At 35.8% G+C, this 27,365-nt stretch overlaps 1 protein-coding gene across 2 annotated transcripts; it reads right to left on the bottom strand.

Annotated features, from left to right (window-relative positions):
• Nucleotides 1-21,468, bottom strand: PDLIM3 (PDZ and LIM domain 3). Of its 2 annotated transcripts, XM_072335242.1 has the most exons (8): nucleotides 21,262-21,468; nucleotides 16,862-17,013; nucleotides 15,133-15,217; nucleotides 9,890-10,077; nucleotides 6,085-6,348; nucleotides 3,693-3,820; nucleotides 2,464-2,575; nucleotides 1-1,932 (listed from the first exon to the last, which is right to left on the bottom strand). In XM_072335242.1, the coding sequence occupies exons 1-8, from the start codon at nucleotides 21,352-21,354 to the stop codon at nucleotides 1,743-1,745; spliced, it is 1,212 nt and encodes a 403-aa protein (XP_072191343.1). In that variant the 5' UTR covers nucleotides 21,355-21,468; the 3' UTR covers nucleotides 1-1,742. The 2 variants fall into 2 exon arrangements, with proteins under 2 accessions (XP_072191343.1, XP_072191342.1); XM_072335241.1 differs by lacking the exon at nucleotides 6,085-6,348.
• Nucleotides 21,469-27,365: the final 5,897 nt, after the last annotated feature.

Raw genomic sequence — 27,365 nt, 5'->3', positions numbered from 1 at the left:
TATATAGTACATTTATTTTTACCTTCAATTGCTCCACAAATAAATGAACATAAGCAATTATTTAAAAACACCAATGACACATTGAAGGTCTGTAAAAATAGACACGTGCGCTCTCACTTTCAAAATGATTTTCAGGTCTACTTTATAGTCTTTATCAGTGGAAAAATATAAATACTACATATAGCCTTCATGATACATAAGGAACAGAACTATGTTTTGTGCCAGAAAATAATCCACTAGCTAAACTTTAAAGGGATGTGTCTCTATGTGGTTTTGATATGGAGATTTAAATTCTGAATACAGTGACACATTTTAAAAAGATTTTAATTCTGAAATAATATTAAAACAGCTTTTAAAGTCTTTGAATATGCAAACATTGCATTGCAGGCTTTGGGACTCATCTGAGGTTTTAAAGTAACTGTAGTAACTATATGCAGCTTCTTATTTTGATTTCTTATTCTTCTTTTTAAGCTTTTTATATTTTAGAGCGAGGAAAGTAAGATTCTTTGTCACTGAGCTGTTCATTTCTGCTATGACTTTAAGTACTGTGTTAAGTATTTCTGGAAGATGCTGAGGTGAAATTTGTCACGTGCGTGTGTGTATGCAGCTGGCATAGCTACCTGAAAGCAATGGAGCCCTTAAGAAACATTCAGAAATTGATTTAAAAACTGTGTTCTTGAGAGTTCACCACGCTTTTAATAAAAGTTCTTGCTTTTGCATGTATTAATTATCAGTCATTTTTAAAGTTGTCCAAGTTTTAATTACCAGCAATTAAGATACTACGGTGATATTTTCCCCATTGTTCCTATTAAGGAAATTGAATAATCTGGAGTAAAAACAAACAAACAAAAAAAATACAGAAAATGTTTTTTCAGGTACAAAAGCTTTTAAATTTACTTTCATTCTGAATTTGCAGTGAGTTCCTAGTAGAATAAATTCTTTTTCCCAAAAGCCAATGTATTGATGTGCCTGCCTCAGAATAATTTTCTGCTTAGTGATGTGAGAGTTGAAAGCTGATTTCATTGCAAGTGATTGAACAGCATAGAATTATTTTGCTTCTTATTAATGATCTGTATGATACTAGCCAGTTTATTGTATGAAGTGGCATTTGTTTCTTAACACAGAAAATTAAGAAAATATAACCACAAATTGAAAGCAAAGTAAGCAGAATCCATTGTTGGCACACACTGGTGATACCTGAATAATAGGTGGTTGGAGCAGGCATGAACGTCCTATTGTTTTGTACTATCCATGTAAAATATGGATAGTAGCTTCTTTTCTAACAGTTGGTCAAGTTTGTTCCTTTGGTAGGGCCCAGCCTGTAGCACAACGAGGCTTTTTGGTTGGTCTAGTTGTACAGATATCAGATACTTAACATGTGTTAAAAATAATGTCTTAATTACAGCACTTGGGCACATACACTTCAGTAATTGTGTAATACCCCTGATGTTTCAATTGCTTTTTTTTGTTTGTTTTGTTTCTTTTAAATTCCTTTACAGCTGTTTTAGTTCATACTCCATTGAGCTGTATTAGCAACTTCAAGGATAAAATTTTAGCTGAATTTTACTGGTATAGTACGTTACTGCTGATTAAAAGGGACTTCCACCTCACTTGGAATACCACAAGAGAAGGTTTAAAAGCTGCTACTTTGAATTCAGACAGAAGTCCTGACAGTTGTACTGCAGTTCTAAGCTGTTAATGGCTTCTTGTGTGCATGCATGTATTTGTGTGCTAATGTAAGACTAGCATTTTGGGTAAACAGTAACTGCTTCATATCCCTCTGGTGGCCTCATGCGAGCTCGTGCATGAGCTTCACAGTATAGCTGGCCCTCCACAAAGAAGTAGCCTTTCTGTTTCAGGTTGAGATTGCAGTCAGAGCACACAAAACATTCTGGGTGTCTGTATTTATCACGTGCCTTCACCACTGTCCCTCTGTGAAAACAAGAAAAGACAATTAATTCATATGAACTTAGAGTGCAAAGAAACTAAAGTATAACACAAGGTATGCTTTAGGTATTTCTCTTAACGTCTTTAAGTTGCTTCTCTGGTGTTTTTGCCAATTAGAGAATTTAAAGTTGCAAGATGAGTTTGAATGAGTAGAATATAAAATGCATTAGAGGTGATGACATAAGCTTTCTAATTGTTCATTGGAAAACTGGAGTTTGAACATTTTATTTTGGTTGCAACGCTGAAAGTATAGTCTCACCTATTAATATGTTGAATAAATCAATAAGTTTATAAAACCTATTTCCTCACCATTATCTATGTTCTTTGCTGAAGTTAGTGATGTCATTAAAATATAAAACTGGTTGATTCAATACAGATCACAAAGTGTTTTTGATGTTCCCACTGGCTTGTCAGGAGAATGCTTTACACTACTGAACAACCTGTAGTTTTTGTGGACTTAAACTGGGGACGTGCACTTAAACTAGAGATTTCTAAAACTGAGAAGAAGCAACTTACAGAATTCCACTCCCACATTTGTCACACTGTGGTACTTTCTGGGCTCCGGGCAGGCCAGTAGGTATCTTTGTTACAGGTGCTTTCACACTTCTTGTACCTACTGGACGTCCATCTAAGATCCAAAATATTTCTGTTAAGTACAGGCTGGTACAAAAATGTCTGCTACAGTCTACAGTTACATATTTCCTGCAAATATGCACTCCTGTGTGTGTTTACAAGCTTTCATTTATGCCAACTAATAATTAAGTTTCTTGATATAAGTTTTGTGGGCCTGATTCCATGTCTTTAGAATTGGGAACAATATTGTGTACTATAGCCAAAAAGCAGATACAGCTGATTAAAAGTATATTGCTGTCTATCTCATAGACACACAGAAATGTTCCAATTGCAGGTCCTGGGTATTAAAAAGGAGAGGAAGACGGATTTGGCTTTAACATAGAGACTTAACATAGTCAAAACCTCTCTGAAAGCTTCTTATTTATACAATTAACAATATAATGAGTTCAAAAAGATGTGTAATATGATATAAATATAAGATAAATATAATATAAATACAAAACTACAGAAGATGCCAAATAAAATCCCACAATAATAAGTGTACAGAAAAAAATAGATGTGTTCATTCCTTCTCTGTTAAATATTTAGATATAAAAGGAAAAGTTATGAATATTTATAAATATTCACCCTTTAGCTTAAATTTGGTTATATCTTATTCTTTAAGTTTACTGTAAGTATTAAAAACTTGTAGCCTTTAATAATGTTTATTATTATTTTCAAAACCTCTTCATTCGGAGGAAAATATGACTGTAGATGGTGTTGTCGTCTTTAGTTTTCATTTAGAATGGAGAGGGAATGTGGGAGACCTATCTTAGAAACTGGCTTGAAATTCTCCTTTTGGATATGGAAGAGGTTGTTTTCTTTCATGGTGTCCCAAAAGTCTTTTCACATAAAACTTATCATTCAGTTAAAAACTTTTTTGTACATTAGCTAACATCACAGTTTTATTTTTTGTACATAAACTAACATCACAGTTTTATTAATGCAAGGCATTGCTAGCCATAAAAGCAAGGGGAGGAATGTTACTAAGCTTGTGTACTATTTGCCAGACTTGGGCTGTTGGAAATTTGTGTAGTTCTGATCTCTCTTATTCTCTGATTCCCCTTTCCCACAAATATTAAAAAAATAAAAATAAAAATGTTGAACAGGTAGAATATGTTGTTATTAACCACCTTCCTCGGAGACTAAATTCTGGAGCACCTTAAAGGAGCCAGACTGGCGGGGTTGGCTGGGCTCCTCCTGGTTGGAGTGCAGCATCCTGTACACGTCGGACTGAGGCACTGCCGTGGGAGCTGGGTCACTGCATCACAGGGAGGAAGAGCAGAGAATGCAGTTAAATGACATAACTTCAAATGAATAGCTCTGCCAGGCATAGAACGTGATTCAGGAAACAGCCAAAGAGACATGTGAGTTTCTCCAGCCGCTGGAAAACTGTTTGTTCCAGTAGCACTGCTTTATATAGGCTTCTTTGGAGCCTAGTGAAAAAGATATCCATGGAATTCTTACAAAAATAAGTCTACAAACTCATGACGCTGTTTCCATAATTACTGCTCTGGCTCTAAGGGCATTTGGAAATAGGCCAGTACTTGTGTTTAACTTCAAAGCACTTGCATTCTTATGATCAACTGCTGTATTACCAGATGCTCTCTGGTCCAGTATCCAGAAATTCCATTTTCACAGCAGCTGGCTTCAGGAATGCTGATAAAATCACAGGCCATATCTTTACATAGGGCCTGCCAAAACCTAAGCAAATGCTTTGAGAGAGTGCCATGAAGTCAAAGTATTCATACTTTTCTAAGTTGGCTCATTCACTAGTTACAATAATGATTATGTGTCAAAGCTAATTGTTAACTTGATTTATGAAGGTGTCAGAAAGAGACTGAAGTAGGTACTGCATTTGCAGATAAACACAGGTGAATGGAAAATCCACCCTTAAAATTAAATAAGAGTGGGACCATGACTTTTATAATGGCAATTTCGTGACAAAAATCCAAGGTAAAATATTTGTGATATTATAAATCATGCCAAATTTAAAAAAAAAATTAAAAATTGTTTTTGACTTCAATGGTTTTGTTTCCCTCCCAGAATAATATCTGGACTGTCACATAGCACAGAAAGATGAATAGAAGGTGGGCAGGTACATCATAACTATTGATTACATTAATTCTTTGTATCTTCTGTGATCAGCCACATTTCTTAGTGCAATATTTAAGGTGGTGTAGAAAATACCATTCTGTTCTTTCATCGTAAGCTTTTAATCTATAAGATAAACTCACTTCTAAAGATTTTCACTATTCAAAATTAGATCCTCATTCTCTCTTCTTGTCTAAAATATTCCTAAGATCCAAACAAGTGATAATACAATTACAAACAAAAGGCAAAAAACAGGGTTGAGTCTACGATACAACATTTCTAAATTCATACAGAGTACAAATGAATCCCACAACAGAAAAGACATTTCAAACCTGTTTAGAGAGTCAGTTCTCAAACTGAGAACACTACAGGCATTTGTGAAATCTGATTACGCAGGGCTTAATCCATTATTACAGAATAAAGAAAAAGCTATTTGGCTTTTTTCTTTTTCTCTATTCTTTTTGTGGCTGTTGAGGGTAAACATTAATGCAGTAGATTAACATCACTCAGATGAAGTACAGTTTTGTGTTCATCCAATTAGCATGAACATAAATATTTCTCTATAAATTTGGTTTTTATGGTTAGTTACAGCCCAGTTCTTCAAGTGCTGAAGAAGGCTTATTGGTGCCAGTGATTACTGCTTATTTAAGATATTAGTAATTAGCTTTAGTTTCACCATACATATTATAAGTTATTAAGTACTATTATGCAAAAATAAACCAAAATGAAAGATGAATTGTACCTTGTAATGATTAGCAGAGTTTTAAAACTTTTTGCTATTCATCACTGCTGTCCAAATTGTTGAGGTTCCTACCTGACTTTTAGTTACTGTAGCAGGTAAAATTCATAAATCATGTTTTGATCTTTATTATAGAGATCCATTCTTAGGTTTAGAAAATCAGTTCTGGCTCTTTCTGGACAAAAGCTAGTTACTGAACAAATTGCCCAAGTGGGAGTTAAATAGTATGAATATCTGTCCACAAGATCTCCTAACCTCAATTTCAGCAGTTGAAATAAATTTGAGTTAGTATTGCATTATTGATCAATAAGAATTATTTAATAAGAATAAATTATTAAATAATAACCATGGTAGTAATAACAAATAATTATGAATTTTGGGGGGAGTCAGAATCTTAATTTGGAGTAACCAAATTAGTCCAGGTAGTTTAATCAGCTTTCATTTATTAACTACAAATTTAAGATTATTTCCTCTGAAAGAGTTATTTAGACGTTCTGAAAGACCTCTTTAATTCTAAAAGTCATCAACTACTAATGTTTTAATGAAAACATTGAATGCCTTTCAATAACTTAGTTTGACTTTAACCCTTTTACACATTCTTGATGGAACAGTGTGATACTATTAAAGCCCACGACTGCTGGTACATTCTAAATTCATATATTCATACATATCAAGCGTATGGCTCTAATTACCTCATTACGGGTGTTTCCCCCAGAGCTGTAGAAACTTGGCCTTGCAGCGTTTCCATGATATTGTCATCTGAGTACAACTGCATAGGTGTGTTAAACTGAGCATGTACAATCTTGACACCAGGAAGCTCCATTTCCAGGGGAACATTAGGGGCCATCTTAGACACTGCTTTCAGCTCGGTGGGACAGATGGAGCTAACCGTGCTAATTGAAGAGGGGGTACTACGTCCACTGCCACAGTCAATCCCCGAAGGAGTGCTGCATCCACTGTGTTAATTACAGGTTACAGCCAGAGTGCAGAAAGGTGTGAAGTGTGCATCGGATTATAGAGAATAAAGACAAAAGTACAGGAATACGGTGATGTTAGCAAGCATATGTATGTAGCAAATACAGGAAAGTAGAAGTAGAGAAAGTAAAGAAAAGCAAAAGTATGTGTACTCATTGAAAAGCATTTTCCTGTAAAAAGCACCAGTATACATAACATAACATTAATTTTCATTTTGAATGCTAGATTTTGTGTGAGGACAAGTTAAGTCTCCATAAAACTTCTCATAGGCAATCAATTCTTAAGATCTCGAAAGAGTTGCATACAAAGATTACATGAGTTGTACATGCCAGTGACAGAATTAACACCAGCTGTACTGGAATCCTAAATGCACCATTCCAACCCTGCACTTCATAATCCATCCCAGTCCATGGCTGAAGAAATTACTGTAAAGTAGTGTAGATTTCCATAAATGCTGTGTGATATGACTTTGTTTTTTAAAATTATTTTATCAGTATATTTCTTTTTTATTTGAAATATTTGTTGAAAATTTCATAGAACAAAAAATACTTTAACAGACAGTCATACTTTTGCTTTTCTAAATGGCAGTGTTTCCAATAGAATGCAAAATGGTCCTTCACAAAAATAGAGAACTCAAATTTTATGGCTTTTGAAGCAGATTTTGCGTATAATTTATATAAAATAGAGAAGATGTACAGTTTTGGAGAAACATTGATGCTGCTCTGTATTACTGAAGTAAAGTTACTGCGCACAAACATCTCTGAAAAAGGCCTGGTAAAATAATGTCAATATTAAGCTCAGTGTCTTTTTCAGTGTCGCTAATGTGAAGACTTCAGTATTTTCTTCAGAGCAACTTCCTTAATTCCAGGGGTATATTTCTTCCTGTTGTTGTGTAATTGATTACCATTTATATGATATTCAGAACCAAGAGATGATAAATACTTAACCTTTTCCCTCAGTATTAGGGTTGTAATTAGTTCTTTCCAAGCTGAATGATTTTGTATAAACCTATAAAATAATATTATATTACACAGTTTAACCATACAATGCAATACTCTGCCCAGGAGATGATTCTCTTGTATGGAGAAGAAATCAAATTTTCCCCTTGATTTAATGCAGGATTTGTGTAGGACCACTTTCTTAAAAATTTAAAGGGAAATGCATTTTCTACGATTAAAGACACATCAACAGAAAGCCAGTTTCAGAAAGGACAGGCAAGTCTTAAACCAGAAGTACAAATTCTGTATCATCACCCAGCAAGAGTCAGCTGAAAATGTTAATTCATATGGCTATTTATAAATGCACAGTCTTAAAAAAAAACAACCAAACAACACCCTTACATCTGCAGTATCTTGCTTTGTCAGTGCTGATACTGTTAGTAAACGGAAAACAAATAGGAAAAGGGCAGAAAAAGCATAAATCTTGCTATTAGCAGCTGAAGTGGTGTTAAAGCAGAATGAAGTATAGATAGAAGGCAAACGTATATAAAATACAATTTCCAGTTAGTTTTGTCCAAAGTTGTGGCTAATGTTGAATGTTAGTTCAATCCCACAGCCCAGAATCAGCTCTTCTTGTCATCAAAGTGCTGTTTACCTTCAGCTGTCTGTTCTAAAGGGATATTTATGGTCCAGTTGGAGGTGGGGTTATTTTGTTTATTTGTTTGTTTGTTTTGCTGTGTTTAACAAAGAATATGTTTTCAACTTGTCATGGTTTTATGATTTTTGGTCAGTGGTATTCCACATCATAACATCATGCAGTGCACTGGGAGTTAAAGTGTTAATGATTCAGTTCCAGGTACCTGCCCTGAGGAGAACTACATTCTCCAGGGGGCTTTGCAGTCAGAGAGAAGATATAACTCCTGGCTCCGAACCCGTTGACATAGCTAAAGTAATGAAAAAGTAGGAGAAAAACTGCGTGACAGAAAAGGTTTTATAGAATTAAGATTATCCATGAAAAAGTGCGGTTTTTAAATATAGACTTCTGCAATGCTAGAACACCATACTGATCTTACCCAACTGAAGTTCTGAAAATTCTTACATCTTTGGTAGGTTGGTGTTCTTACCTGACAAGCTAGAAAACTGCCAATTTAATTCAGCATTATCTCTTAAAGTATTGGGTAATTGAGAGTGGGCTCCCAGTGCACTCATTTGAACTTCTGTAAATCTGATTGCATACCTGCAAATGGTACCTCATGGTCCAAAAGGCAATTCTAGATACATACAAATGCTGCCTGTAGTTAGAGGCCATGTATTTCCTAAAGACTGTTTTTATTTATCCTGTATTGTCATCAGGCTCCAAGTAGAGGCATTTTTTGACCCTCAGAATGAAATACAGAACACTAAATCCACTGGTAAAACCTGTTACTACTTGAAAGCATAAAAGTGTATTGTATTGCTTGAGCACTTTTGAGCTTCTTTGAGTCTTCTCAGCCAAAGAAATTGCATTGTTTACCTCTCCCTTCTGCATTTAATACTGCAAATAATAGTAAATTAGAAGTTCTACCTCCAGTTATGATTGAGGAATATTATACTGAAACAATGTTAATATATAAGCTGTTCTGTGTTTTACAGATTTACATGCCTGTAACATTAGGTAGTTATTTTAGCTCTGCATTAGTCATTAGGATATTCTCTGAACAGCTATCTGCTGATATCTTAACTTAAAATCACTGCACGGCCTAGACTTTTTAACTTGAAGTATCTATCTTTTATTTAGCAAGTGAAGAAATCTCTCTGTATATTTGTAGGTGTACAGTACTTGGTGCCACGCTATAAACTGGGTCAGGTTTGTGGTTGCAGTTACTTCAGAATCATATTTGTATAACTGAGAGTACGTCCTGGACCTGCTTGCTTTCAGAAATTTTGAATTTTGAGCCTGATATCTGCAGGTCAAGCACTTCAAGTTATTAAACTTCAGCCACACACTATATACTACTGTAAGTTAATTTCAAATGCCTCTGTATGCTATATTAATGCAAACTGTGAGTATCCATTAAAAAATAACAAACACCATGCATTCAAACTCATCACAGCACTCAGAGTTTATAACCTGCTTCGGCCTGGGAGTATGAAAGGTTTGGGCCGAATATTGTGCTTGTGTTCAAAGTAGTTGATATCCTGTAAAGAAAAAAGGGTTAAAATAGCTTCCTTTGGCCTATAAATGTTTACTTGTAGTTGAAAGGTGGCTGATAACCTTTTAAGATCATAACTGTGAAGTAACCTTATTTATTTTGTACATTTCTGGTACTTGAAAGCTGCAAAGTAAAGGCGTTAGAAAAAGGATGATAGCAGTGTTGCAGATCAGTAGAGGGGGAGAATTGTAGCTACCTGCAGTGTACAGAGTTGAATGTAGAACTTTCTGTGTTGGAAAAAAGTTGCTTCATTTATCACCCATTTTTTTGGATAACAAATAAACTCCTGATTATCAGAAAAAACAGCAAGAGCTGGACTTTTTAACTGAAAACAGAACAGATAGTGATATAACACAAAAGTCTGTGTATTATAAATAAATACCAATACTCACTTTTGCGATGCGTTAGGAATGAGACTCCTCAGCTGTCCATGGAGTGCGTCTTGTATATTGCCAGATGAGTACAGCCCAATTGGAGAATTATAGGAGGAGCTCACTACCTGTCTTTTGTCATCAATATTTGCTGCTGCAACAAAAGGCTGGGCCCTTCTGTTGTGAGCTGTACCAATAGGCTTGAATTCCTGTACATGATAGGCAGACAAAATACACAGAGCTACAATGCACACCAAAGCTAGTAATGAGTAAAACTGACATCAGTATTGTTAATCTCTGCATTTTTTACTTTTGCAACTTGGTTATTTTTTAATTGATGCAGGCACACTATATTATTCCATGAATTTTCTGTTTTCCTCTTAAGCCATACACATTCAGAGATTATTTTTTCTGCCTCAGAGCAACTAGAAGGCATTCCACATTTGTGAGTAGCGTGAAAGTTTAAGAAGAAATGAGTGAGATGACCTATTGTATTCTCTAGATTTTACACTGGGTTCATCTTGTAGAAACATACAGTGGATGAAGTGTTTGATATACCATCCTTTCCTGCTGTCTTGCAGTGCTTTTTGGAGACAGTGCTAGGTGAGCAGTTGATCCACATAGAATAAAAAGGTCTCATTTGTAGCAGACGTCTCTACAGTTTGAATGGATTTCTTCTATAGAGACTGGAAGTTTCAATGGTAAGATAGCAGAGACTGTTGGTACTTCTGTGGGTTAGTTCTACCAATTTGCTGTTTTGACTTTGGCTGTAGGATGTGTATTTTGCCTTGTGTTTGGTTTTCCTAAGGTTTAGGCCACTTGACTGCAAATCTACAGAGGACAAAATCTGAAGTGAGCACAGAACTTTTTCACATGCTGAGTCCTTTCTTATTCCTGAAAGCTGAATTCTCTCCTTGAAAGGGTGGTTGGAGTAGTACTGCAATACTAGAGATGATTTATGTGATCACTTTGGTATCACACAGTGTTGTATGACCTATAAAGTGTTTGTTCTGATATTCCCATATTAATTTTATTTGAGATTGTAGGAACACAAATCATAGTTACTGGAGCTTTTGGTTTAATGATTATGTACAATTTATGCTGTCACCTGTATAATATAATAATATAATTTGAATACTTAAATCCCTGGGGTAATTCAAGGTAGTAAGAGCAGATTAGGTAAGTATGGGCACATTTTTTACATCTATAGGTTTTGATTTTTGAAATTATGAAAACTTGAATGTGAACTGGCTCTGTCATTTTCATTTAAAACAAACAATGGTTGCAGGAATATATTTAGGAACAGATGGAAAGAAAAGTCATGGTTATATAGAATGTGCAGCCAGGAAATGCAAACAGTAAAAGCACTTGTATTAAATGGGAGTGTTTAGCAGCATTACATTGTAAGAGACTACTGAAAGAAGCAATCAGATAGATGTGCACAAAGGTTTTGCTTGCAATCTTTGTTTCTTTCTGTCAAAACTGCATTGCAATTGAGAAAATGCATTAGTAAATGGAAGTAAGCTACTACTGTTTAGGTTCATGTCTACTTTATGAAATATATTAATATCAAAATATTTAAAATTGATTTAAATCCATGTGTGATACAAAGCAAACAAAAACAACAAGGAACATTGTCATTTCACCCCAATTAATTCTTGTTGACAAATGACCAGCACAAAAGACATGGTATCATGGTAGCATATTTACAATATAACAGTTGTGAAAAAAGTACTTGAAGTTAATTAGATGTAAATTCCTTTTTACTTTAAAATCATCTCTTCATATAAAATAGCAATGACAAAACATACAGCAACAAAAATAGTCCAGCTCTTGTGTTTATTGGATCTTACTGAGTCTGTAAAAAATCCTCTTTTAGTTCAAAAGCAAAATGAGAACTGGAGGTTGTTGAAATTCCTAATCAGGAATGTGTGATGATTGTGGTCTTTCTTTTTCTTTTTTTTTTTTTTTTTTTTTTTTTACTGGACTGATGTCCTCCTTTTGCATGACTAACTACATTTTGCATTTTGGTACAGGTATCAGGAACAGAATGAACACAGACCCAGAAGTCTGTAGAAATGCATGCAGCAAGGATTGTGTGATGGCATTCTTTGGTGATAATTGCCATAAGTACACAAAGGTTTACGTGTTGGAGATACCCTGTGACCCTGAATGCTGTTGCAGGATGGGCTAGGTCCTCTAAATAATGTAAGTGCGTTGTTTCAGTACTTGACTAGAAGTGGTAATTGACTATAAATTCTGTAGAATAGTTCTGTTTTGTTTAGATTTTTAGACTTATCAATGTATATAGTATATTTATATCTCCAAGGGAATGTATAATGTCTTTCATGGCCAGAGGTGTAGTAACAGGGAGCAAAATGTTCAAAAGCAATGATAGAAGCAATAAAACAAACAAACAAAAACAATTCAAGAAATTGTGATGATAGAAGCAATTTTACCTGAGGTTAGAAGTGTTGTAAATGACAAAAAAAATTTACAGGTCATAGTGCTGTTTTACATTAACAATACAGTAGAAAGATATATATGAGGATTTTTGTTTGTTTTTGTTTTTTAAATTGATAATAAGATTTACTTTCTTATTTACTTTGTCTTTTCCTAATTATATTAGTAGAGAACCTTCTGTTCTAAATTACTTTCATACAGAATGTGATGGAATTGAACTAATAGTACTTCAAATAGTTTATTATTTCCTATTATTCATTGCGCTATAGGTTGCCCCAGATTAACAAAATGAAGTGGTTGGTTCTGACATGGGAATGAGGAGCTTTCAGGAGTGACTCCTGGTCAGCAATTACTGCTGGAAGTTGTTTGCTGGGATTGTTGTCTTTGTATCCTCTTCCCAGTAGAAAAACTAGTGGGAGTTCTTGTTGTGCTTTCACAATTGCCTCTGTCAGTTTCCAAATGTCTGGGACTGCTCATCCTATATGCAAAAGCTTTCCACTGTCGTGAAGGTTTCTTGTTCCATTGGTGCAACTAGGCATGGTGTTAATTGTTCATCAGTTTTCACACAACCATCTCCAAGCACCTATAGAACACTTCCTATTTGTTGAAATTAAAGTAATCATTTTTTGGCCTCGTGTTGATAGGTTGAACTATTTAAAGTATGTTTTTCTTTTATCTATAAGTATCTTTTATTAGCTTTCAAATTAAGAAGATTAAGTCTTCAATTGTACTTATATAGTTAGCTGCAAATGGATTTTAAATTATTGACTTCCTTGTGAAACTTCCTTAGTGTACTTTAAATCACATAACTGGCAAAAGTGAAAAGTTCTATCTATCTATCCTTATAACATCTATAGCCTTTCAAGTAATTTTAATTGTTATGCAGTTGGTGGAAATGCTTTTTATACAACTCAGTGATTTTCCATTTTTGTAGACCAGCCAGTATGTGCAATATTTTTGGATAAATGGGATTTACATTTGAAGTAGTACTGTACTGCTTTTGGATTTTGTTTCGTTTGCCCGGACTTCAATGCTTCTATTCACTGTTAGACAGCAGCACACACTACCATGATTTACGCAGAACAGATTGTAGCTGTGCTGTAAATGGTCATCTGAGCAAATTTTTGTTCTGCTCTGTTTGCACAGTTGTTATACACACTGCAGGGTCTCATGTGCTCTGACCAAGAAAGTCATAAAATTAAGTTTAAAATTTCAGCACTTACAGAAAAAAATACTGTATCTTTTCACACAGGTAAATCAAATTGACAAATGTTCTTCAGTGGAAGAGTTCAACTAAAATGCAAATCATCTCGAGAATGGTTTAGCATATTTACTAACATTGCTACTTTTCTGATATCTCATATGTATTGAAATTAATTAGAATTCCTGATTTTCTGATAAAGAATAGTAGACATACCTCTGTCTTACCACTTATATGGTACATATAGAGAGGTTGGCTATTTAAATCTGGGACAGATATTTTTTTTCTGGCTGTCCAATGGAGACTGTTTTTTCAATAGCCTGCCAAATTGCACTTAGAGAAATCTTACTATTTATTTTTAACTAACAGTTCCTCTTAGGAATGCAGCATACATATAAGGGGATTATGGTCCTGTAATACATACCTGCCTTGTTTTCTGTACTGATTGCAGTGACTTTGCTCTACTGCTAGGTATTTTGTGTATATCCTAGCTATTCCACAGAAATATGCATTTAAAATAGCTACTAGGTTTCTTCATAATACTATCTCTTACTGCTAAAGAAGGTGGATTGTTTCTGCTGAAGTCTGCTGTATCATCTAATACAAAGGCTTTAGAGCAGAACAGAGAGAGAATTGGAACATCAGAATGCTGTATTCATGTTTTGGAGTGCAATTGTGAGAACAGGATGGGTGGAAGCATTCACTGCATAGAATGTGTTCAAATTGAATCTGCTCTTATTTTATTTTATTTTTTTTTTCCCCTGGGATAGCAGAAAATAAACACTTTGACATACTTGCTTTGATCCTGGCCTGCAGTCAGAATGCTCTTTTCCCTTTCTCTCTTGAGATTACAGCAAATGTTTATGTATGTTAAAGGAAGAATGGCAAAGGAAGTAAAGCACTAGTTATAGACAAGGGCTAGACAATTAACAGATAACAACACGGAAACTTCTGTTCAAAGCTTTGCAAAGGGGCTGGTTATGAGCCTGTGGAGAGAGGAGGATTTAAATTGAGTGGATTTACTTTACTCGTGTACAAGAAACAGAACTGGGCTGTTCAGAAGTGGTGAGAGATTTGCTTATTGATCAGTGCATGGGTGTTGAATAGTTTTGTAACTTTCAGTTCTGTGGTATAGTGTAAAAGTGCATGGAAATAGAGAGAGCCAACATTAATGAATATATCTGTTGCATTACCTGGTACATCAAAAAGACTTTTGAAATGTGATGGGTGCATTGCATTGGTGTTTGACATCTATTCCTGACTTCATTAGAAAGGCTCTAGAGGAGTTAAAGCAACTTACACAGTATCAGAATAAAAGGTGTTTTTATCCGTAGTAGAACAATGGTGATAGGTGCAGTTTTAAAGAAAAACAGGAATGTGTTGTAACTTGTTAAAATTGTTTCCTTTGTAGCTGAAAAACTAAAACATCCATCAGATAAGATGATGCTCATGTATCTAAAAACTGTGATGATTCATATTTGCTTAAATTGGTAGATAATGGATGGAGTGGTATTCAAAGAATTTTAATGACCACAAGGGAGATCATTTGAAGTATAAACAGATGAATGAAAATGCTTAGGTAAATTTAAGGAATTCATACCTGTGGTTCAGCTTCCAAGTTTATCTTGAAGGGATTTGCTTTGCCATCTTCTGAAACTTGTGGGGACCATAATTTAGTTGTTGCCCTACAAAGAGACAAAGGCAGAAATTAAAGAACTTGAATTCCTGTATAGTTATATATCTCCGTGTCATAGTATTAGTTAGGTTGTGTACTTTGAAAGTTTAGTTTGTTTTACGCTTTGTTACTCTTTTAACATGAAAGTGCTTTAGCAGTATTTGTGTACTGTATGTGAACTGTTTTTAAAAGTCTCTATATAAATATATATTCAATTACTTATATTATGAAGAATTGGAGATAATTTGTTAACAGTTAATGGAATGCAAAGGAAAACCAGTCCCTTTCTTTTCTAAGTAAAGCAAACTTTTTACAGCTTTGTGTTTTAAATGTTTGATAACTTTTTGGCAATCTTTAATATATTGCACAAATAGATGCATATATTAGGAATTTTCTCAAACCTCAATGTCAGTTTATTTTTTCATGACCACAGTATCTGTGGAAGGGCTGCTTTTCAATGGAGGAAGGGTGCAATTTAGGTACACAATGTATATATCCACTTTTAAATAGATGTTGCGCAGATAATTCTTTCAGTTGCTTCAGTGGAGATAGCAAACGTAAATACCAGTTACAATTTTGACTTCACAGGCATAGGAGAATTTGGCAGCTGATTTTAGAATGCTACAATACTAACATTAAACGTTAATATACAGTGTAGACAATAATGCTGTTTGCTACATAAATCAAAACGTTTAGTATTTTTAAATTTGCAGAAACTTCACACAGATAATTACACTTACCATATTTTTAAATACTTCTTAAGAGAGTTGTTAAATAGTATCTAGCAGCCTGTAACAGATTGATATACTGCAATTAAGTGTAGGAATTTTTGAACTAAAGTCTAGGCTCTAGTAACTAGACGATCCTTCTTCCAAGATAAATATTCCTTTATTTGGAAAGAAATATTGTGGTCAGCTGGAATAAAGTGCTGTGTCTCCCCAAGGGTGTCAGGTTGGTCAGAGTTGTCTGATTCCTGGAGACAGCTGGAAAAGTGATTTTGATTAAAGGCTGAACAAATGCATTTAAGGGATGTGAAGATGTTTGTTGTTCCTTATGGTAGCTTTAATGGAGAGAAATTATGGCAAGAAATTTCTGGGCTTGTGCATTTCAGGTAAGAGAGCTTTTTGGTTTTATTAGTTACTTTTTGTTAAATTCTACTGTGATGTTCCTTTCCTTTCCTTAACTAGAAAGACAGGCTAGGAGCTTTCCCTGTGTTTGAGAGCAGAAGGCAGTGATAAGTGCTTGGAGCTGAGAGTGGTAGAACAATGATGTAACTGACCAAGTGACAGCTAGCTAAAGGCTCTACTTGGCCCTTTCCAGCTTTTTATTTCCCACGAACGTTAAGACCTGTTTATTTCCCTATGGTAAATATATAAGGCCTGTGAAATCAGTAGAGGTAGTGAGAGATAGGGTTCATAGCTCAGTGATTCTTCAGAAGAGTTCCCTGATGGAAGTTAATCCTGTTCCTGAGGATGTGTTCTGGGACTATTGTGGATGTGGAGTTGGTGAGGTAGGTTGGCATGTGCGCAATTGGAAAGGTTTTGTGCAATTCTCAAAACTGTTTTATGCAGTTAACCTACGTAATGGTTGCAGTATGTTAGTTGGTTGATTGTAAAGTATCTTTCCTCAGAAGTAAGCAGACATGTTCACATACCTCTCTATTCTCAAGGAAAGCTGATGTGCAGCTGCTTTGATTCTTTCCTGCGCATCATTGTGTGTCATGTTCTCTGTGCTTAGGCCATTGATAGCCACAATAACGTCACCAGGGCACAAGTTGGCAGTAGAAGCCTTGCTTCCAGGTGTAATCTGAAAAACAAATTCTGAATGAAGTTGTATTCATACCTAAAAACTGATAGAATGATTTTCACTACGCTTCATCGTAACTTCAAAGTAGATGAAAATTGTTTTCATGCTTTCTGAATTAAATAGGTTCCACTTTAATTTCTGTAATTTCCTTACTTGTTTTTAAGCCTTTCATCTCAACTGCCTTTGTGTAACTTGCTTGAAAAAAGTGTTGATGTTCTCCCTCAAAACCTCAGGCAGTAGCAAAATAGTTTGATGCTTGACAGTTGTTGTGCTTAATGTTCCCTGTGATTTTCATTTGTGTTCTCACAGTGCTTACAGACAACATACAGCAGTTAGTGTAGTTCCTGCAAGCTTGCCTCATTATGTTGTCTATGTAAGTAATCATAAATATGCCAATAATACTGAAATAATATTTTCTCTTTATTCATGTCTAACCTGGATCCTGAACTCCTTAGAGTTCTTCAGTCCTACTGCACTTCAGTCACATTGATTCTTCTGTGAAATACTAAACAATGCATACCAAAAAAAGTATTGATATTGGAACAGTAGCAAATGTCAGATAGTCATTCTTTACTCTTTCCAGCTGTCCACCCCTGTTCAGTGAACTTGAATGCTTGAGAAACTTATGTTTTTTTTTTTATTATTTTGGTTTTTTTTTTTCCTTCTGCTTTCCATCATGTAAACTTAATTGTTATTTCTCTGTAACAAGCTGTAGTCTGTATATTGTTATCACATGAGTTAAATAAGTGCTTTCAAAACCGGTGCTTGTGATCAGCTGTAGTCTATTAGCCCCACAAACCTGAAAAAAGATGATCTTGCCTATTGTGTGTTGAACATAGTGTTAAGATACCTGAATAATCACTTTGAAAATGGATCAAGAAAGCTTCTTGCAGCTTCTGAAGACTCCAAAATTATCTGTTTGTCAAATTTCAACAGCTGCTAGTTTAAATAAACCACACTGAGACCACTTACATTACTGCAGCAAGAAATGGGTGGGGGAGAACATGCTTCTTCCTGTAGCCTGGGATGGCTCCTGGCTTTGTCTAGCATGTTGAGGAAACACATGGAATGACAACTGCAGGAGAGGCTGCTGGCATTAGAATGTCTGCTAAATTCTCTAATGCTCTAAATATAATGGGGAAAACCAGCCATTCTCTCATTGCTTCTCAAGTGAAGAAAGGGACCATGCTGTGCATTGCAAGATCACACAGTATTACATACATGATAGTGATACCTGAATAAGTGAATATGTAGCTCAATAAGTGATGCTGTATCTTAAGGAACTAGTTAGTGACTCATGAAATGCGTATTGTGATTTGCTACATAATGTTGTGAGCACAGTCTTTGTTGGCTATCCCTGTTTCATGAGAGATAGATCCTGCTGGTGCTTTCAGAAAACTTTTTCCTTGCTCTTTCAGACATGTCTGTATGGCATATGTATTGTCTACATCCTCAGTATTTGGATAAATACAGATATCTGTTGAGCATTCAGATGTTGATGGAGATAACTCTTAAATTATGTGAGATAATGTCTGTTATGATACTTTGAAGAAAAACACTCTGCACCTGTTTAATAGACTTATGAAACTTGTCACAATACACTTTCATAAATGTTTTAAGTTTTCATTTTATGAAAACTTTTGAATGTTTGCAGGGAGAGAGGCTAAACATAATGTTAATATAAATACTTGCATTGTGATCTGTAGCCATTTGTAGTAAAACAGAATTGAAATCTAGAGTTAATAATGTTTTACCATTTGCTCCAACCTCCACAAGTTTTATTTTTGTTTAATGCTTTATTTAATATGACTTCTAGGCTTGCGTTCCTCTAAATACATGACCCAAACTGTGATCTTCTGCTCAGCACAGACAGAAATTATTCTGTTTCATGAAGGCTGAGTTTTTGATCAGTTTGCTTGGATAATTCCTTTCATCTATGTAGAGTTCCAAGGATTTTTTAAAAATATTTTTCTTATTTGCAGTTAGCTGATCTCTTTTTACCTTATTAGAATCTAACTGAATGTGTCTGTTTTTAATCCCCTTCCTGTTCTTCCATCCTCTCAGTGATCAGGATGTATGGTCTTTGCATTTGCTTGAAACTGTCAAGAGAATTATCTTGCTTGGAAAATTGCAAATGGATTTTTGAGATGGCATCTGTTCATTGGACAGGTGTATGATGATCTCTTCTGTCGTGGGCCCTCTGACTTGTCCTAGTAAAAGCTTTTTCTTGTTGAACAAGGGGCTATTATAGCCACCTTAATGTACACCTGTCCGATTGTTTTATTCAAAGTGTTTGAAAATAATTTCTATCCGCCTCTTTATAGCAAGTAATATAGTAATATTTCTTGTCAGGACATTTGTGCCAAATGTGAATGATCTGCTGTTGGTTTCTTTTATGAAATGAACACCTGGACCCAAAAAAGCAGGATATATGAATCCTGCAAATTATTCACTAGTTATTAAGATCTACAGCATAAATACTTATTGAAAGATTCTTCAAAATGTATACTGTGGAAAAAAAAAACCCACAAACAAACAAAAAAATCCAAAACAAACAAATAAACCCCCCTAAGATTAAACAAATCTACCATTAAGATCATTAAACTTGATCTAAGCAAACTTAAACATGTTTTTTTCTCATACATATATATGTATTATTTCACAGTTCTACTTGCAATGTGATTTTTCAGTATTGCCATAGTTTGCTAAAAGCCCGTGACTTAAGTCTTATGAGGCATTCAGTAGGTATGAGGCAATTGTAAAATCATTTACTCTTTAGAAAGCTACATTTATAGTAACATCCTTTGTTACTGCAGTTTTAAACTTCATTGCACTTAATCTAAACACAAAGGAAATACAAACCAGACACCGCTAAAATATTTTTCATTAGAGATAATGGAAACTATTTTTCTTTTGGAAGCCCATAAAAGGCAATGAAGGCCCCAAAACATCCAGAGATTTTTTTTTCTTTATTCATTGTTTTTTGTCTACTGTTTGCTCAACATTTTTTGTTATATCCTATGAATGTTTGTCATGAGGTTATGTGAACTCAAATAGCACTCTCTTTTACTTACACTTAAAACAAGTAAATTGTTTTTGTGCTAGTGTGAATCTAGAGTAAGTGATTAAGAGAAATCAGTTCTTACTGATGTAATATAAAAAGGGTTTGTGCTTCAGCTTTCTATCGACTCCTGTTTAGAAGCATATTTACTACAAGGCATCACGAGTGGCATCCATCCTTCAAGGCTTTTGATGTTTATTTAATACCAGACATAGTGTATATATTGAGTCATAGTGTGAGGCTTTGGAGGGGGGGAAGGTGCTGGGGGTTTAGTGGCTCATGCATCACATACTTGGTGTGTTTGAGGTGCTAAAAAGCAGCAAAAACATAAGAAAAACAGTTCTGATCCTTGAGGTGTTTAATACAGTTTTCAAAATAAAAACAAAATATTGAAATACTGATCTACTTAATGGCAGGATATATGTAGATGCAGGGTGGCTGCCTGTATTATATGCTCCTTTTGTCAGGTAACTTATTTCTTAAACTATTTGCAATTAATAGTACAAAATCCATGGGAAAATGAAGACTTGAGTTCTTTCCGCCCTTTAGTAGGGGGTTAACGTGAATTGTCTGTTACTAAATATGGCAGAAAACACAGACAGATTCTCTCTTGCATATTTAGCATAGATAACTTTCGATAATTCCTTAATTTAATATTCATGAAAGTGAAAACTTTCAGATGTAAAAGCAGGTGCTGTTGCCTTTGCTGGCAACATGCGGACTTTAGTTTAATTAAAGTTAGATTCATCTCAGGAAGTTGGCACGGAGTTTGCAGAACACAAACTTGCAGGCACGAGGAGCTGCTGCCAGGCGGTGTCTCCCTGGTGAGCACTCAGGCAGGCAGTGAGTGGGAGCAGTGGGGCTCTGGCCTTCAGAGGCTCAGAACTAATTTTCTCATCTGAATGCCTGGGGAAGTCGTGACAGAGTTTTCCTGCTGCCAAAGCACTTGAATTTAATTTTGGGGGCATAATTAGAAGTACTCCTTTAGACCAATAAAATAGTTATAGAAATGTTGCACAAAACTTTCAAAGCAGTTAGCTTTCGGCTAGCTCTGATCAGAGCCAGCAGCTGCTTGCTGATCTGCACACAGCTCCATCTGTGTCTCTGAACTTAAGAAAAGTAAAGGGCCAAAGTCTGCAGCAGGTGTCAAATACAATAAATAGAAAGGAAATGAACAAAGCACATACCCTGGTTATGATCAAAGGTTGGTTAAAATCTATTCCTCCTGAGAGCCTGAATCCCCAGGGTGCCGGTCCTGGAAGAATAACGTTCTGTGGCATCGTGGCTGGGTGCTGCTGGGTTCCTGCTTGTTTTCCTTTGGTGTGTATGAGGGGCTGAGCTGCAGAATGATGTGTGCTGAGCACCTGCAGGACAGGGCAGCTGACGCCTGGGATGTTGTGGTCACCCCAAGCACTGTGCTTTATTCCTGTTCTGGGTGACGTCAGCCAGTCCCTAGCTTCCCCACCCACCGAGGGGAGTACCAAACCAGACAAATAAAGCCTGAGCTGGAAAGTTTACATCAGCTTTATCTGCTGCTTCAGCATCCCCCTCAGCCTTACTATCAGTTAAATCCAGGATGCAATGTCTTTCTGGCTTTGCAAAGCCTCACTGTTGCCTGCTTTATATATTGCTGGTGTTTTAACTGTACAGTGCACTGCTCTGACTGCTCACGGTACGGTTCTGTTTCATATAAACAAATATAAGTAGATTTCTCTCTCAGGCTGTCATTTCACATCTTGTCTTACTTGTAACGTAATAGTTTGCTGCCATAAGAAGTCTGTCCAGCTCTTCAGCTGAGTATTTCAGCCACAGTCACTCGAGAGCATGGCATGCATCACCTCCAATGGCTTAAAAAGCCTGGGCTGACATCATGCATATTTCTCATACTGAAGAGGAGAAATGCAGAATTATTTTATGATACCTGAGCTTTTTGTAAAAATCTACAATTGCAAGACAATTCCAAATGCCTTCTTTTCCATTCTCCACCCTTTTTGATTTTCTTGCATCAGCTTGCTCAGCTTCATTCTGACTTTATCCCCTTTATACTGCTCAGAAAGAGGAGGAATCATGCAGTGATGATGCCTGTGCTCACTCACTCTCTTATCATGCTGCTATAGATTTTTGCTTAGAAGTGACATTACTGAAGTTAATTGTGCATGGGAAATGTTCTTCAAGCTTCCCTTTGCCCCAAGTTTGTCCTCTTTTATAACAGTATCTACAGCTCTAATGAAAACTGTTGAGAATATGTATTTTGTAGTGATAACAGTTCACATCATGTTTTCTGACTTTGGGTGAAACTGTTTTTTTTTTTTTGTTTGGTTGGTTTTGTTATTCTTCCCTGTTGTTTCTTATGCTAGAGGCCTTACTTGCCTTTGTTCACTCTGTGCATTTACCTTTCTTATTATATTTCTTATACATCCTGCTTAGAGAGGACTCTGGACAAAAAAGAATAATAAGTTAGACGCAAGAATAAAATGCAGGTTCATGTCATTTGTATAATTTCTGGTGTGGGTAAATGTGTTTATTTGTAAATTTCAGTATAAAATTGGCTTCTGCCTCTTACTCTTATTTGTTGAATGTCTTTATCTGTGTCTACTCATAATATCTGTATATTAATACAATAATAATATATAATAATAATGTAGCAAAAGTCCTTCTCAGTAAGATATGCTGAGAACTTTTTTCTTTTCCTGAGGGCTATGACAGTCAGCCTCAGTATTTCTGAGGTGTTTATCCTTCATCTGTGGCTTGCTAGTAGACTGTAGTGTTTGCTGTGATTGTTTTCAGTAATCTTGTCCAGAATATACTCTAGCAATATAAAAGGTCTCTGAAGCATTTCACACCCTAATATGAATAAAATAGAGGTTAGTACCTCTCTCAAAGAAAACTGTGAGAAAGTAGACTTCATCAGTTTGATTTGACAGGAGCTTGGGAGCGAGGTCAGCTTACATTAGGGAAGATAAACACATTGATATAAAGCAAGACAGGTATTTAGTTCCAGGCATATATCAAGTGTGTTAGCTTAAATATTTCATATGATTTAAAGTTTAAAAGACTTCATTGCTTTTGAGCAGTGTATATACTTCGATATGACAGTTCTTGAGGTCGATTCAACACATGCCCTCAATATATTGATGCTCTTATTATGCAGTTCCATATCATACCAGGTTTTATTATACAAAGTCAGAGTGTATCTCTAACAGTTCTGTTTCTTTTTCCATCCTCCTTTATACTTGTTCTGAGTAAAAACATTCTCATGTTTGGTACCTTCCCCCCCACCCCCCACTCTTTTCCTAATGAATCCCGTAGTTTTCCAGTTTCTAGGTGGGCATGTGTAGCATATTAGATGTACTCATCTAAAGAGTGATGTTTGCCTTTCTGCTTTCATTGAACACTGGCAATCTTAAATAGTAAATCCTGCAATAGCGAAGGATTCAGAATCATAAGAATGTCTGTATCAGGTCAAACCTGTGATCAGACTGTTAGTTTCCAGTGTCAAAAATTAGGTACTTGTATAACAACTTGTTTATTTCTAATAAGTCTTCTAAATTCTTTTTAGTAATTTATTTTTATTTTAATATGTAAACTTTATTAGTAATATTTTAGAAATATTTACTTTGATTTCAAAGCCTGTTAAGTGTTTTGACTGCTGGTGAAGTAATTAGAGAGTGGACATCTGATCATCTGGGGACAGCTGCTAGTTGGTGAAACAATTTCAGGTTGCTTGAGTGTCTATCATGTTTGTTCACACTCTTCTACTTTAGCGAGGTGTGCTTTAACATCCCTTCTACTCTCATTAGAAACATGCAGGCTTAAACTCCAGCTGTACAGGTGATTGCAATTAGTTGCAGCAGAAGTCATGCTCATATCAAACTGAACATTGGATCAAAGATATTTTTTCTCCCTTATTGAATTGGAAGGTGGATTTACTCTCCAAGGTGCTGTTGTTACAGACAGCAACTGTTGGATCCTATTTTATTGATGTGTCACTAGTTGCGCTGTAACTCTTTGCACTTTTTAACTTTACCAAAAAAAGGGGGAAAAAAAAAAAGGCAATATTATATCACAGGTTGCCTAGAGATGTGGTTGATGCCCCATCCCTGGAGACTTTGAATGTGAGGCTGGATCAGCCCCTGAGCAGCGTGATCTAGCTGTAGATGTCCCTGTTCATTGAAGGGGAGTTGGACTAGATGGCCTTTAAAGGTCCCTTCCAACTCCAAGGATTCTATGATTCTAAGGAAATATTTTCCTGATAAATCAATACAGTGGATTAAAAAAAAAAAAAAATTATAAATAGAATTCTATTTCATTATTAAAATAATACCAAATGTTTAACACAGACGCATCCTTCTGTAAATTCCTGGAATGCTTTGTTGCAGGCTGTAGAACCAGAATAAACCTTGTCAGGAACAGAAACCAAAAACAACTTCCTCAAAGCGTGAATTTGGGGTCAGAAGTGTGATAAACCCGACCTATTCTGGAGCTTGTTGTCATGAAGTGTACTGAGCCACTCTGAGAATTCTGGGCAGTAAAGCCTAGGATACTAAGCGGAGCTTGAAAATCACTTACACATGTGGAACAGTATGTACTTAAACTGGCTCTCCAGAGGTGAAAGGCCAGAATATTCCCTGCTGCATGGCCTGACTTCTATTTCAAAACAAATGGGTATATGGGAAATCTCCTTATAATAAATGATTGCAATTTTAAAATGATTTCCTAAAGCAGCAAGATATGACTGTTTAAGTACAGTTTGAAGTCATTTCTAATTGAACTGCTAAGGTAGAGGAATAGTTAATAACTTGGATCCAGATGAATATTTCATCTCAGTGTTTTTTGGTGGATGTCTGATAAACCATCTTTATATTTTCCTGGCAAAGGAAAATATTTTTTCATGTTCTTAATCAGTATGACAGGCAACTCTAGTGTTCTTGTCATGTGTCTAGCAAAGAGGAGGAGTGGGTTTCTGGTGCTGTACCCCTTTGCCAGGCATTAGCTGGGAAATGTGTGAGGTGGAAAAGGGCTTTCCTACAACTCCTCCCCATACTCCACCTTTGCAGCTGTTTTGAATCAATGATTTGGCTCAACTTCACTCTCACTTCAGATTTTTGATCATCATTTCTGCATGGCTCTTGTACGTCTCTCTGCTGGACAGGTAATGAGTAAAAAATGAGTTGAATGAGATGCTTACATCGCATTAAGGCATTGAAGTCCCGCTTGTCTTCGTTTTGCGAACTTCTCTGCAAATGAATGGATGAGCATTGAATTTCTATCCATGTTTTTATAATTCCCACCAGCACACTGGTTACCTGAAGTGTTACTTCCATTACAGCATTTCTACTGCCTTTTTCTGTATTATCAGAGTTAGGTATTGTTGTGACTTAAGAAGAAATTTCTTGTCCTTTATTGGTTCATCTGTGAGCGTGATATAATGACAGCATGTACTGTAGTTATGATTTTTAGCCAAAAAGTAAGTTGCAAAAACTTCTCAATTTTCATGCCTAATTATTGTGCTTCTCCAATTTCATGCTTCATTATTTTTATGAGAACTGAGTGTTTTCTGCAAGGACTTCACATAAGAAAAGGGCCTTGTCCTTCTGTGCTGAAAGCCAGCAGAAGGCATGATGGAGAACCCTAAAAACTAGAACAGCAACACAACTCTAAGTTGTTTTTTCTATTCGGCTCATTCAGTTGTTGGTGGTTCTGCTCCCTTTAATAGCTGGGATCAAACGTCACCTCCAAATTTGGCAAGCCGATCCCTTATTAGGTTTAAAGTTAAAGCCCATTTTGGCACTGGGAATTGAAAGAGCTAATTCCGGAAGAGTGAAGTTGGAATGAAGTTAGCAAGGCTGTGTGCCAGCTTAGCAGATCAGTCCAGTATGCTTCATAAATTAACATGCTGACTCTTAGATATATAATCTTTTACACAACATAAAGTAGCTGTTAAACAACTATCTGATGTGTTTGCCATTAAGCATTTCTTGAACAAATAATGCATAAAAATTGTTAAACTCTTTCATTACATGTATTATAAAGTTGCATTCAGGAAAAGAGTTAAAATTCTTCATTAGTTGTGTAATGATACGTATCTACAAGAACTGTAACATAATTCTCCAGACACCCAGTACTGCCTCTAATAAAAGCAAAATCTCATTTTGTGTTTCTAAATAGGCCTGTTTCTTGATTTCTATGACTGTATGTGTTTAGCTGCTTTTATTTTTTTTAACTAAGTAATAACACTGACCTCACTTTTTCCAGAGGAAATCTTATCATATTTATTAAAGGGACAGTGAAGAGATCTAGTGGGATCAAGAGACTTATCTCCTGTTCTTCTGAAACCATAGGGGTAAAAATGTGAGTTACTGATAGCTTGTCCATAGTGGCTGCTGTCTGTTCTTACAGCTGAGTTAGAGCACTACCAGAGAAGCTGTGTGCTCATGGACCTGTCATCTGTTCTGTATACTGCTGATGACCAGATGGAGCTTTTGCCTGTGGACACTGGTAGAAGTGGAAGGGGTTGCTTTTTGGAGGCCTTATTACTGTTTGTCTGAGACCTTTTGAAGCAATTGGGGTAGAAACTAAGCATCTTGAGAGGGCAAAGGCTGCAGAGCAATAACTATCATTGTGATATTCCTAGGTATGTGGGCTGGAACCTTGGGGGTTGGGGGGGAAGTTGCTGGGGTACCTGCATTAGTGTAGGGCAAAATCAATTTACTGGGGCTTTAAGAATATTTAATGGTAGTTAAGTGTATGTGTTTTCTTGTGCTGTGTTACACAACATATATCAAGCACTGACAGTGCACTGAAACTTGCAAGCTGTGTGGTTCTTTCTGTAGCAAGTGAGGTGATAAAGAGCAGGGAGACAATAGAGGCAATGGAAGGAACGTTAATTCTTCTATGGGAGTATGTTAATTTGAAATTTATTACATTGTAATTAGCAGTAGTTTTAGATCCTTAGAGGCTGCCGGATGCTTGTGTTTTAGATTTTCCTAGTCACCTCCTCCTGGGTAGATTGGTGGCCTATTGTCAGTCACTGTGTGCAACTTACCATATTGTGAGACTAAAAAGGGGATGAGATGCTGTGGCATGATGTCCTTGCTATGAATATATGTTGTAATTTTAAAATGTGGTCTTTAATGTAGAGCAACTACAGGCCTGCAAGATTAGCTGCCTTCTACTCCTTCAGTAAGCAAGGTTAAAAAGTAAATTATAGTGTAGCATGTAGACATATCAGTACAGTGGGAAAGGCATTATAACAAAGGTGTGATGATGGACGGACTTGTACAATAGAGAT

This window comes from Excalfactoria chinensis, chromosome 4 (genome assembly GCF_039878825.1).
Source record: "Excalfactoria chinensis isolate bCotChi1 chromosome 4, bCotChi1.hap2, whole genome shotgun sequence".
In the NCBI taxonomy this organism is placed as follows: Eukaryota; Metazoa; Chordata; class Aves; order Galliformes; family Phasianidae; genus Excalfactoria; species Excalfactoria chinensis.
Note: the sequence above shows the minus strand (reverse complement) of the source record. Positions and strands in the feature narration are given on the sequence as shown.